Below are 13,037 nucleotides of genomic sequence, written 5' to 3'. Positions count from 1 at the left end.
AAATGTTAAAGTAACAGAAGTTATATCTTTGAAACGAATTTTATCATTAAATTATCACTTATAAGTAAATTTATTTATGATATTCACAGTACTTTTACGGTAGTATTGTTTTCTTCGTCAAATCCATTAAACATTAAAAATATAATGTTCATATAATTATCAATAAAATATTTTGTATACACACACACATATTCTTCATATTTTGTTTATTTATTTATTTATGTATATCATCTAAAAGAACCAGAGAAAATAAAGAAATTAAAAAAAGATTATTGTTTCAATAAGGCAAATTTAAGAACATTTTTCTTCGATAAAATTTCGATGACGTTTCGCTGTATAATCATACAATTATAAAATTTCACAGTCATCGAGATGTCTAACCGAATCAACGAGCACTCGTTTCTTTACGCGATCAGTATAGGTATGCGAGGGAGCGCAGCAAATACATCTTCGCGGATTCCGTGACCGACGATGAAGAACGCGTCCTGGTGGGAGGCAAAACTCTCTCTCTAGAGCTCAGCTGATCATTAAAGCTGCCGTCGGCACAGTCAAACTTTCACGCTCGGCGATACGCGAGCTTCGCGAGCAAGTTATACGCCAGCGCTACCGATTTCAAGGTCCGTCCTTCCGTGCTCGATACATCGATCCGGTCGCGAAGCGCGAGCGTTCGCGAGGGGATGAAGAGATTTACTGGTTGACTGCGTTATTCGAAAATAAATTGCCGATATAAATCGAAAAGGCAGTAACACCGAACAAAAAATTGGCTAGGTACACCGAGGGACAGATATATATATATATATATATATATATATATATATATATATATACACACACATATATATATATATATATTGCAGTGACGGAAATCGAGCATCCGTAACTGAATTTTTTTGTGAATCAACTCTCTGATTCGAGCTTTACCTCTTCCTTGCGGTTTAGATTTCACCGATAGTTTTTGCACCGTCGACTATCTGCAGCGAATTTAATTATTTTTATTCAATTATTTTAATTGAGATATTCGGAGAGATTGTTCGTGTGTGGATGTGACGGTCGTTGAACAAATTTACAAAAACGGATTTGATAAATTATCGCAGAAAGTTAAGTAAAAAGTAAGGGGGTAGAGAATATACAAGAATACATTAGACTATACAATGATTCTCCGTTTACAAATTAGATGGAAGAGAAATTAACTGGACCTCAATTTAAGATATTCAGTTTGAAACGATTTGTTTATTTACATAGTGTATTTTACACGTGTCAAGAAATATCTCAATCTCGAAAGTTTGAATGAAGACAGATGAAGTAACGATACGAGAAACCACAGGAGGCGGGAACTAGCATCCGATATTTCCAAGATCGAATTATCACCACGGACGATCGCGCATACAAGGCGTGCATTATTAGTGAAAGTCGTGTACAGTTTGAAGATCAAGACTGGCGTCGTCGAGGAATCGCGTGAAAGGGGTAAAGAAGGTCAGAAGAAAGGAAGGATTAAGAGATCTTCACCTGGTCGGAGAAAGGAAGAAGTAATTGAGCGAAAATTGACGGGCGTTCGAATTTCAACATACGACATCGAAAGAGATCGGTTTAAAAAGTCGTAGAGTTGAGAGTCTCGAGAGTTGAACGTCATCGTCTACTGTACTTTTCTTCGGGCGAATATTAGACCGGAAGAAGAAGTTCCAGAGTATACGATGTACTTCTTTTAAGCGAGTTGCTCGAGGAGAGAAAGGATCCGCAGAAGAGATACTATATACCAAGCTCTTCGAGAGCAATCAAGAGCAAAAAGATTCGCGAAGAACGTCTAGATCGGATACTTTGCAAAACCGCAATGTCACACTAGAAATAAAAAGTAGTCGATGATAAATGAGAGAGATTTTTAACCACCGGTTTTTTTGTAAATTGAAAATGTCAAGCGCGTCGTGATTGAGCAAAAATTTGAAAAAAAAAAATAGAAGAAACTATTGAAGTTGTTTGAATGTAAAACATACACGTACAAATCGTGTAGTAATACAGAAATACGGAGACAGAGTGCAGTGAAAAGCATCTCTTACGCTGCATCGGATACGCTTTTGTGTATGTTTCTTTCTATCAAAATATAATCGATTATAAAGAAATTTAATTTAATTCCTTTAATATAATAATTTGGTAATAAAATATTACATATATATATTGTCTTAAAAATATTACAATTTTCTTTTCTGTCATATGTTATGATAACAGTCATCGCGAGATGGATATCAAAAAGATCTAAGTAAAATCTAACAGATAAAATCAATTCCAGAAAATCATCTAATATCTTTCAGCAGTTGTAAATATACCGAAACTGTGCCTATGTTACATAATTAATTGACCAATCTGCATAATCAAAACTTGTTTATGTAGGAATTTATGCATTGCGGAAGAAAGCGAGATTGATCAAGTGGCCGACGAAATAACTTCTGGGTTACACAGTCGACAAATTCTATTTCCTCTCAACTAAGAGAAGAGAGATTAGAGAATACTTTATTTATGGTCAATCTTTCACTCGAGAGAGTCAAAAGAATCCGTTTATTTAATGGAATCTTGTAGAACAGACAAGATTATTGCAAAAGATCCCGGCAGTTCGACAAGTAAAACTTACAATAGTGCGTAGACCAAACACAAAGCGAGATGGTATCTTTGAAACCATTCGAGCTTGCTGAAAGTGAATGAGAATTGAAAGAGACAAGAGTCTAGCGTGGCACGTCAATATTGCGATTCATCATAGACATTTAAATTTCAAGCTGATTTTCTTTTCGACGGTGTATTAGAATGACAATGAAGTGCTTAGCTTGATGAAACCATCTATTTATTATTCGAAAGACTGACGTAGACTATTATATCGGTGCCTTTCGAGAGGGAGAAACAGGAGTAATTCCCAAAACGCGCAAGAATACGAAAGACGAAGGATGCGCGCAGCATCCGCCACAGTCGTAGAGACGACCGGCGATCGGGTGAGACGCGTTCGCGAAACCACCATCACGACGGAACCATCACGACCGCGAACTAGAGCGTAAGGGGACCCATTCCCTCGTCTTCATCTCGGTCAGTCGACCGGAAACGGTAAAGAGAATACAGATCCTTTCGCCCCGGTTTCTCGCTTCGTCGATGCACAAAAGAGTTCGTGACGAAAAGGAGTTACGCGCATTCGAGCGTAACTTGGATATGTCCGTGGGACAAGATCGCGAGACGGTCAACCTTCCCTGTTGAGGGGGCATCGAGCGCGGTATCGATACATCCTCGTCGTGATAAGAGCGAGAGGAAGGTCTTGTCGCGATAAGCGACATCCGCAAAGATGACGGGACCACTCACCCTCCTCCTGGGCATCACCATCGTGCTGATCGAGCCCATACTAGGATATAACGTCTTGTTGGCCACCATGGGCGGTACCAAGTCCCACACGGTGCCCTTCGTCGCCCTTGGTACGAGCCTGAGTTCGCGGGGCCATAACGTTACGCTGCTGAGCGCTTTCTCCGGTCCCGCAGCGAATAATGGTCTTCACGAGCTGGTGCCGTCGATCCTCGAGGTGATTTACGATCTACTCCCGCGCAACCTTTAATGTCCCTGTCCGGTAAAACGACGACTGCCAGAAAGCACCGCGGGCTATTGCTCGTCATTTCCATCCTCCATCCAATTTGGCTCTTGACCTAACTAATTTTATTACACGCGGTGTAATTTACCATACTAGTCGTTCGCTTATAGGATGCTCTCATTGATTATCTCTTTTATTAACTCTCTCATCTTCGGATTCTTTTCATAAGATATCTTTCATATAGGCGGGTCATCTTAAGTATAATGGGACATTTTAAATAATATTAAGATTTATCGCGTATTGATTAATAAAACTTGAGAGATGTGTGATGGAAAGAATATTTCGAATATTTTTTATTCTCTGCGTTTGTAGAGTAGCGATGCAATATAATTTAAGACAAATTAAAAATTAATTTTCTTAGTCACATAAGAAGCTTCTTTCCCCTGGTGCTTACGTTTAATCTTTTAAAGTGGTTTTAGTAGTAGTTTACTTCTACTAGAAACATCTCCAGAAACTGTTTTTGAGATTTATTTGTCGTATCTTTCCCCGCGAAACGTCTCTTCGAAGAGGAAGTTTGGGTCTAAGTTTCGTCGACAGTTTGACAGATCGAAACTCGAAGTTTTTGGATTAAAGACCCAACAAACCGAAGCTTTTCGCTTCGCGAAAGCGATTTATATTATCCTCGCCCGTAATTCTCACGGCAGGCTTACGTCGAGAACTTCACGTCCGAGTGGGACCTGGTGGGTGCCAGATTCCGGGACGAGCTCCCGATCTCACCATGGGACGCCATGAGGTACGGCTGGGAATCTTGCGAGGCATTGTTGCGCGACGAGGCGTCGACGGCCGGTCTAAGAAAACCGGATGGCAATCCGCGAGCTCGATGGGATGTCGCGGTGATCGACGGCGCTTTTCCCGAGTGTCTGCTGGGGATTCTTCACGGCGAGAATGTACCGACGATAATGCTCAACACGGTAATAAGCTATTCACCGAACCGCAAAGTTGTGACGGAACTTCCCCAAGTAATTTGAATTCTATTTGAGCTAGGTCGTTTCTCTATCTCGCTATGATAATAACCTTCTGCTTAAAATTCGGCTCGACGTCTACTTAAATCACTTGTGACATGTATAATTATTCATTATATATAAATATTTATAGATCGTGAAACGATTATGTGTAAGATAAATTAATTTATATAAAAAATGTAGCTATAAAGTGTAAAAAGGAAGGTACAATTATATTGTTATAGAATTATATTACAAGATTATATTCTATTGTATTTAATTTTGAATCGCGTATCGCGCTTCTTTATTAAAATTATCGAGATGTTTTAAATACATCAATATAAATATGTACATCACAGTGATATGACAACACATTTTGTAATATACATAACACACTAATTTTTTTAATTACTTTGCATTTTAGTAGTTAAATATCGATAAGCATGATTGGATGTTTCATAAAAAAAGAAACTTAACAATTTTTGAAATACAAAGCCTAAAGTTAAATACCCGTAAGCAGATTGATTCTTCATATCAATTTGAGTCAAAATTTTGTTCTCACATTTTTACCTTTCGAATTACTTATGTTTCTAAATTTTTAAAAATTTTTAGATATATTTAATTTATATAAAATTGTGACGATTTTTTATACGCAATAAACAAACAGATTTCTAATTAACAGTTTAAAAGAAAAGCTTTGAACAACACTGTAAGTTAAATAGTTTAAAAAGAAAATGATCTGAGACTGCTTAATTTTTAAAATAAATGTTGCATTGAGAAATTAGAATTGAAAATAAGAGAAAAATGTTGATTGGAAAACAAATTAAAGTTTCAAAATAAAATTTTGTAAAATTGTAAAATTTTTTCTTTTTATTATGCATAATTCGTTCGAATTTATCATAAGTATAATGATAGCAAAACAAAATTGTAAGCAGATATTCATCGTGGTTATCTCATGAGTATGGAATGTACAAAACATACTCGTTTGTTCTGACGTTTATCCTGACGTTTTCATATATAAATGAAAAGTAAACGATGAATACTGTGTTATGTTCACTATATGTAACTAATATGACGATACACGTAATCGTCTTTTCGAATAATTTATATATCTCTCTCTAAACGTGCTAAAACGATTTTAGAAACTTACAAATTGAAAGTCAACTATGTATTTTGTTTGTATATTGATTTTGCTGGTTTCGTCAGTTGTCTGTTTAATGACGCAGACGTGATCATAAGCGAGTTTTTACAATGGTAGAAGGACGCTCTTGTCTCCGATTTTCTTTTTTCGAAAAAACGATAGTCTCGACTCATTAATATTAATCACGTTTGCCATATTATTAACAATAAAAACACAACGATATATTATCTATGCAGGTGGCATTATACAGCGGATCCATTACGCGCCAAGGCAATCCGTCACCTTGGTCGGTGACGCCGTATTTCGGCAAAGTAATTACACAAGATATGAACTTTTTCCAAAGGATCTTAAACGTTGCAGCCCAGTTGACTTTGAAAATTATGCATTGGATCACAGTTTCCGTTTATCTTCGGCCGACTCTTCAGAGATATCTCGGTGAGCGCTCAAACTTGGCGCCTTCTTTAATGTTTATTGATGATAATCGTGAATTTTTTTATTTGTGATCGGATACTCATAACTAACAATGACAGTGGTAATTTTTTGCTTTCGACAGGTGATCACATACCCGACGATCTGTACAGTTTAACGGCGGAGGTTCCTTTGACTTTGCAAAACAGTCATTACACCGTAGCCGATTCCGTGCCCTACTTGTCAAACGTCGTAAACGTGGCTTGCCTTCATTGTAGACCGGCAATGCAATTAAATTCCGATTTGGAGTCCTTCCTGCGACGTGGTAATGTCTCAGATATATTCTTTCTTTCGTCTCTATCAGTTTTTTTCTACATAAAATTTACACTTTTAACAGGTCGAAAACTTTTATATTAAAGAGCTAAACTTAAATCATAAGCTTAAAAATGCGGCATTTTATTTTAAGTGTTTATTCGTATAAAAAAGTTTTTTCAATCAAAATATTTTTTTTTATAAAAAAATTTTGCGCACCTAAAGAGAAAAAATAAAAACAAGTTATAAATTTATGTTATTTCGTGATTGACAAATGATTACATGTTCGCTTTATGTAGTTGACTTTAGATTCCTTCTAATATAAAACTTTGTCGTATATAAATCTCTCATTTAAGCTTCTCAGCATGATGACATTTCTTGCATATTACATAAGGGACCGCATTGCATATATAAATACAGCTCCGAGGTATAACGTTATTTCCTGTCATGTTGACGTTATCTTTCCCTGCGATGACTCGTGTGACAGTCGGCAAGCGCGCGATAAGAATCTCTGACTAAACTTGCCTGTAACACCGAGAGCGTGTAACACGTTGAGCAAATTTTTGTGCAGGTTTCGTGTTCGTCTCGATGGGATCGTCGGTGCAAGCCTCCGGAATGCCGGAGGCTCTACGGCAGATCTTCGTCGCGGTCTTCTCCGCGCTACCGTATAACGTAATCTGGAAGTGGGAGGGAGCCAAGATCAAAGATCTACCGACGAACGTGAGAACAGCTGCTTGGTGGCCGCAGCAGGAGTTACTCGGACATCCCAAACTCCGTGCCTTCGTTTCCCACGGCGGACTGTTATCCCTTCACGAAGCAGCTTATCACGGAGCACCGACTCTGGTCCTGCCTGTCTTTTGCGATCACGACGGAAATGCGGCGCAAGCCGGTAAATCATTTTCTTCATTTCGCGAAAAATTTATACGCCGCGGAAAATGATAAGAATAAATATTGCCCGAGAAAAGCTTCGTTTCTTTTTTTCCAAAAGATTAGTAGAAATGGTATAAGAGACATGTTATAGATAACATGAGAGAATTATGATATATTGATTACAGAAATACGAAAAAAGGAGGAAAAATAATTCAAATGTCGAAGGTAAAAATTGCTAGTTTAAATGAAAATTTATTCGCAATTGTCGTTGGAATTTTTATATATAATTTATTTTATATATATATATATAATTATAATTTTTATATACAATTCGTAAAAAATATTTTATGAGATATGTAGATAAATTATTATTTTTGATTGATTATAATTTCGTGTATTTATTTAACGCAGAAAAATTGGGTTACGCTTTGGTAATGGATTTGGCTGGTATATCCATTAGTGCACTTCACGAAGGAATACTTAAAGTCGCTGCACTTCATAATAATTCTTATCGAGAGGTAGCCAAAAAACGCAGCGCGCTGCTGCGTGATCTCCCGATTGATTCTAGAGAATTGGCCACGTGGTGGGTAGAACACGTCGCCAAACATGGAGGAGCCGATCATTTGAAGAGCTCAATTAGGTAATATTATTTTCACTAATACTATTTCGCCTTCTTCCTATTTCTAATTTTGTATCTTTTTAATAGATGTTTCCTATGTTTCTACAGAATTTTTCTCTGCATAATACAAATCTCCTATCCTCATGTATCCTATCTATCGCTATTATATAATAATAAAAGTGCATAATAAGTAGAGATAAGAAGGAAGGAAATATATATATATATATATATATATTTTTTTTTTCTTTCTATTTATTATGCACTTTTATTATTATCCTCTGATATCCTTTCATCTCATTTAATACCTCTTTTAATAATCGCTCTTTTCTCTCTTTTTTAACTCACATATTCCTTAATTTATGTTTTCCACATAAATCAATACTTCTATTGAGTTTGCTCTAGTGCTTCTCGGTTTTTCTTATTGTGTAACTATTTCTTTTAAGTATCTTATTTTTACTTTCCTTAATTTTTTTTGTAAACTTCTTTTTCTTATTCCTTTTTACTTACTTTTACTTTTTACTTTATTATTTATCTTATTACTTATCCCATTGCTCATCTTCTCAACTTCTTCTCATCTTGAAGTATTTTTTAATATTTTTATTTGTTGTATTTATTCTATTTCTATCCGTTTTCTTGAAAATTAAATAAATGTACATCAATTAAGACTCAACAATTACATTAAGCATCTTCTCTAGTTCCTCTCTCTTATATTTTCTCCAATTTTCTTTAATTAATTTTATTTATTGACAAATTTATTAAATTAAATTACTTATAAAAATGTATTGAAACGTTTGATGTAGCAAATAAATCTCTGATATATGTAAAACTGGAAAAATTACATAAATAAAATATAACATTTTTCAGATACATGAGCACATTCCGCTATTACAGTATGGACGTCGCAGTATTTTATGTATTGAGTTTAATCCTAATAATTTACGGACTCAAGAAATTATGCTGGCGAGCGGTAATCGGTCAAGATATTATCAAGAAGAAAATAGACTAAGATCAATAATTTCGTGAAAAATCTTTCGCTAAATTAATTTTATTTATTATATATCGTAGAATATATGATTTTTTAATGCTAAATATCTTTAAAATATCTTTGGGACAAAATTGGGAATTATAGAAGAGACGTTGTTCGATCAATGCACTGTCTTTTTTTAAAGATCTCTAATATATTTTTACGGCAATATAACTATAAGTTATTTAGTTAGTAGTTGTAATTTGTAATTCAATAAAATAAACTTGTTTAATTTTCATATCGTCTGTTTACGTAAACAAATTTACAAATACAAACCGTAAAGTACTTTTACATCTATATTTTTTTTTATTACAAAATGCTTTTGCTGATATAACAGGACTTTACCAGAAGATGTTATAGCTGTGTGGCGACTAAATGACAGCTGCTATAGCAGCAATCGTGATACTGCTTTCTACATTATCCACATTTTTCCGCATAAATAACAAATTAAGCTTTACGCAAGTTGTTCATTATTATAATGCTTTACTTACAAACTTAGAAGTTGTCAATATTCTGGTATTTATAGTTTGTATGTATGTGTACGTTACGAGAAAATTGATAAATAAATTAATATTAAGATTCTGTGTTAAATATGTTGTAAATAAAATAATAAATAAAAAATTGCTAAATAATATAAGTTTTGCAATGACTTGTATTATTAGATAAATAATTTGTACAAATTCACAATATCTATACAAGGAGAAAATTTTACAGTACAAGTTACATGAAAAACATATTTATTTTTACAATTTATTGTAAAGCTGAAGTAAAAGATATTAAGATATTTATTATGAAAATTATAAATTATGTAGATATTTGTCTTATTGTTTGTTAACAATAACACATTTGTTCGTGAAAATATTTGAATAATTATAATATTTTTTTGTAAAATATAATATAAATATAATATATTAAATAAAAATATCACGCGTGATTTCTCTTCTATGTATAAAGCTTTATGATTATAAAAAAAATTTATATTTTAAAAATAATTTTTACTATAATATTTTTTCCATATATACAACAGCAAAATATATGTAGTTACAATCAAAATAGTTATGGTTTTTTTTCAGTAAAATTATTCAGTATTTCAAACGTGGATAAGACATGACAAAGTCATTCTTAACACAAAGCTTAATATGCATAATGATATTTTAATATGTAAAAGTTTCAACGGAAAAAAATACGTTGAAAATATAACGGATTAAAATTTCATGGACACTTTTATCAAAGAGAAACATCTCAAAGGGTGAATAATGTTAATAAATCAAGATCCACGATTTTATCCTGTACGATAGAATGTATATTTGGTGATAGCTTGGAATTTGCACAACGGATATTCACATGTGTAAGACATACAGAAATTGATACAGAATGTCGCGATGTTTTCTTTCGATGAAAGCGAAAAGAAAAGCGTGCTCGTGTTATAAGAAGAGAAAAGAAAGCCAGATACGAATAAGACAGAAGCGGTCGAAATGGAGATAAACCAGATGTCGACTATCAATCGCATGTACCGTGCTAATTATTCGCAAATATTTATCTAAGAAACATTCATGCTATCACGGGTTATCTCGTCAGGTATGTCGATCAGCTTTGTTGATTTGATACGGTGGCGTAATAGCAATCAGGCAATCACTATCTAACATTGCTAATGCGATAAACTAATATAGATCGCGAGTAGAGATTTAAGGATCTCGCGATCTTGATTGAAGGACAAATAATATTGATCAGAAAATAATCGAAATTATTTAATCGGGATTGTCGATATAAAATCTATTTTTAAGTAATTTAATTTAATTTTTTAGATAGCAAAAATATGTTATCCATCTAACAATATATGACAATATACGCATGTGTCATAACTAATATATAAATTTAAGTTATTAATTTCTTTCACGGATATATAGAAAATAATAAAAAAAGACTTACAGCGAGTTGAAGCTTTCATTCTTATTCTTAGCACGTCGAGCCAGACAAACTTCTTTTATTCTTAACACTCTTTCTCAGCACCCACTTCATTTCATTCATGCGCATAATAAAAAATATTTTAATTATGTGTACGTAATATACAAGGTGTTGCAAAGAAAGATGTACAAGATTTATGTCAGCGAATGCTTGTTAAAGATGATTCAAACTCTATGAATTTTTTAAAGAATTTATATTTCTATAATATAAACATGATAAATATACATGCAAATGAAGGGAGAATACGTAGTATTTTTTATAAAGATCAAACAATAAAAGTACATAAGATAATTCTTTATTTTCATGTCACATGCGATAAATAAAAGCCAACAAATCGCTTGCTCCAAAAATCGAAAATTGCTTCTGTTTGATTTCTCGACCTACGTTCATAGAACATTTTTTATTTGATTTATTTTATAATATCTATTTTTAAAATCTTATATCTTTTTTTTTTACCACCATGTATATGATATTTTTATTATACGATTCAATGCGTACATAATAAAGAATATATTCTACTTGATGTTAAAAATATGTTGAATAATTTATTAATCAAGACAAAAGGGGTAAAGATTTTTTGTTTGGATCAATTATTATTTTGCAACGCCTTTGTGTAAAGTGAAATACGTAACATTTTCGCCAAATAATAAAGTAACGGAAAAGGCACAGAAAATGTTAGAGAAGAAATGTTAAAAGTTAAAACGCAAGTATAATAATAAAGAACATGTTTAAAAAATAAGGGTATTTACTGTACTTAAAGATTTGAGTTTACAAACAAAATTCAATTTCAAAACTTTAGTTACATTTATATTTATATTATATATATTTATTAATTTATTTTCTCTAAATAGAATATCTCTAGCATATTATTATTTTCAAATAAGCATATTCAATAATTCCCTCTTTAGCACAAACGATGTATAAATATATTTCTCATTATGTTGTGTAAATAATATTTGATCAAGTGATAATAATACTTACCTTATTTTTTTCTCAATTTCACCCACCAGATTCAATTCAAACTCCGGTTGAATCGACGAACGTTAAGAAATTCTCGTTTTGTATCCCTAAATTATTGTCACTGGAAGTGATTCACGATGGCGACCACGTGGCGGCGCCCGCATCGCGCCGGAGCAACGCTCTCATAAAACCATTATGTTCGTGGTCGGGTTCGGCTGTCGGTCGGTGTGTACAATTGCGGCTGGCTTCGAGCAGTAGCAGCCGACTCGTGGGTCGGTATATACGTGTTGTGTCGTCTGCTCTCGGTAAAAGCGAACCGCGCGCGCGCGCGCGTCGTATTTTAGGGTGAAGAGAAAGAGAGAGAGCGCTAGCTTATTACATACGCCGTACACAAACTCGCGATCGTGTTCGAGCATAGTGAATACATATATATATATATGTGTTTGTGCGCTTACGTACATGTGTGTGGGTGTATGTGGTGTACGAGTACATATTCCCGGAAGAAACGGAGAGACGAGTGAGATATGCCGATCGCAGCTTCTGTTGTCGCCTCTGCGAACTGCTACATGACGAGTATGACGGTGTGAGCACGTGAATCGTGCGCGAGCTGCGACAGGCACGTACGAGGTGAGTGATCTCGTCGCGAAAGGGCACGCTTGCCCACGTGATATCGCGCGTTCCTTCGCGACAATGCCTTCTTGCGACGCGTCTTCTTGCGCAAAAACAAAAGCTAACGATCGACTACGAATAAACGATTCGCGCGTGCATTCCCGTGGGAGCGCGAGCCAAGTGTAATTTTCGGCGACGCCAATCATTTAAATATATATGATTCGCGGCACGAGTGAAGAAACTGGAGCGAGAGAAACAGCAAGATGTATATAAATACACGACATATATATATATATATATATATATATATATATACACATATATTTATGTATATATATACATGCATGTCACGCATATGACATACCACATACACATACAAACACTATATATATATATATATATATATACGTGTATACAAACATATATAGATGCGTTAGCGCGATAGTGGGAGAGATACGAGAGAGGGATGAGACAGGAAAGATGGGAGGGGAAGCAAACGGGACAGGAACGCGGGGACGCCTGTGCACGAGACGCGCCCGAGACTCGTGTGAACGCACGTGGGCGTCGGAACTCGGAGC

The 13,037-nt window shown here is 34.5% G+C and overlaps 2 protein-coding genes across 6 annotated transcripts in view; both read left to right on the top strand.

The window, feature by feature from the left end:
- Nucleotides 1-559: 559 nt before the first annotated feature.
- Ugt50b3 (UDP-glycosyltransferase family 50 member B3) lies at nucleotides 560-9,496 on the top strand. Of its 3 annotated transcripts, none has more exons than XM_072898033.1 (9): nucleotides 560-768; nucleotides 1,294-2,073; nucleotides 2,383-3,544; nucleotides 4,255-4,521; nucleotides 5,929-6,127; nucleotides 6,246-6,425; nucleotides 6,984-7,301; nucleotides 7,694-7,922; nucleotides 8,766-9,496. In XM_072898033.1, the coding sequence occupies exons 3-9, from the start codon at nucleotides 3,314-3,316 to the stop codon at nucleotides 8,905-8,907; spliced, it is 1,566 nt and encodes a 521-aa protein (XP_072754134.1). In that variant the 5' UTR covers nucleotides 560-768; nucleotides 1,294-2,073; nucleotides 2,383-3,313; the 3' UTR covers nucleotides 8,908-9,496. The 3 variants fall into 3 exon arrangements, with proteins under 3 accessions (XP_072754134.1, XP_072754132.1, XP_072754131.1); XM_072898031.1 differs by having other exon boundaries at nucleotides 1,243-2,073; XM_072898030.1 differs by lacking the exon at nucleotides 560-768 and having other exon boundaries at nucleotides 1,207-2,073.
- A 2,598-nt stretch (nucleotides 9,497-12,094) lies between these two features.
- The window catches only part of LOC140668574 (insulin receptor), a 65,508-nt gene continuing 64,565 nt past the window's right edge, over nucleotides 12,095-13,037 (top strand). For all 3 annotated transcript variants that reach the window (XM_072897730.1, XM_072897727.1, XM_072897728.1), the window contains exon 1: nucleotides 12,095-12,477. The gene's annotated coding sequence lies outside the window, so the exon portion shown is untranslated. The remainder of the gene's footprint in view (nucleotides 12,478-13,037) is intronic.

Source organism: Anoplolepis gracilipes, chromosome 8 (assembly GCF_047496725.1).
Source record: "Anoplolepis gracilipes chromosome 8, ASM4749672v1, whole genome shotgun sequence".
In the NCBI taxonomy this organism is placed as follows: domain Eukaryota; kingdom Metazoa; phylum Arthropoda; class Insecta; order Hymenoptera; family Formicidae; genus Anoplolepis; species Anoplolepis gracilipes.
Note: the sequence above shows the minus strand (reverse complement) of the source record. Positions and strands in the feature narration are given on the sequence as shown.

Coding starts and splice junctions, on each gene's coding strand:
- Ugt50b3 (XM_072898033.1), top strand. CDS start 3,314: ATGACGGGACCACTCACCCTCCTCCTGGGCATCACCATCGTGCTGATC. Junction 4,522..5,928: donor CGACGATAATGCTCAACACG/GTAATAAGCTAT, acceptor TTATCTATGCAG/GTGGCATTATACAGCGGATC. Junction 6,128..6,245: donor GACTCTTCAGAGATATCTCG/GTGAGCGCTCAA, acceptor TGCTTTCGACAG/GTGATCACATACCCGACGAT.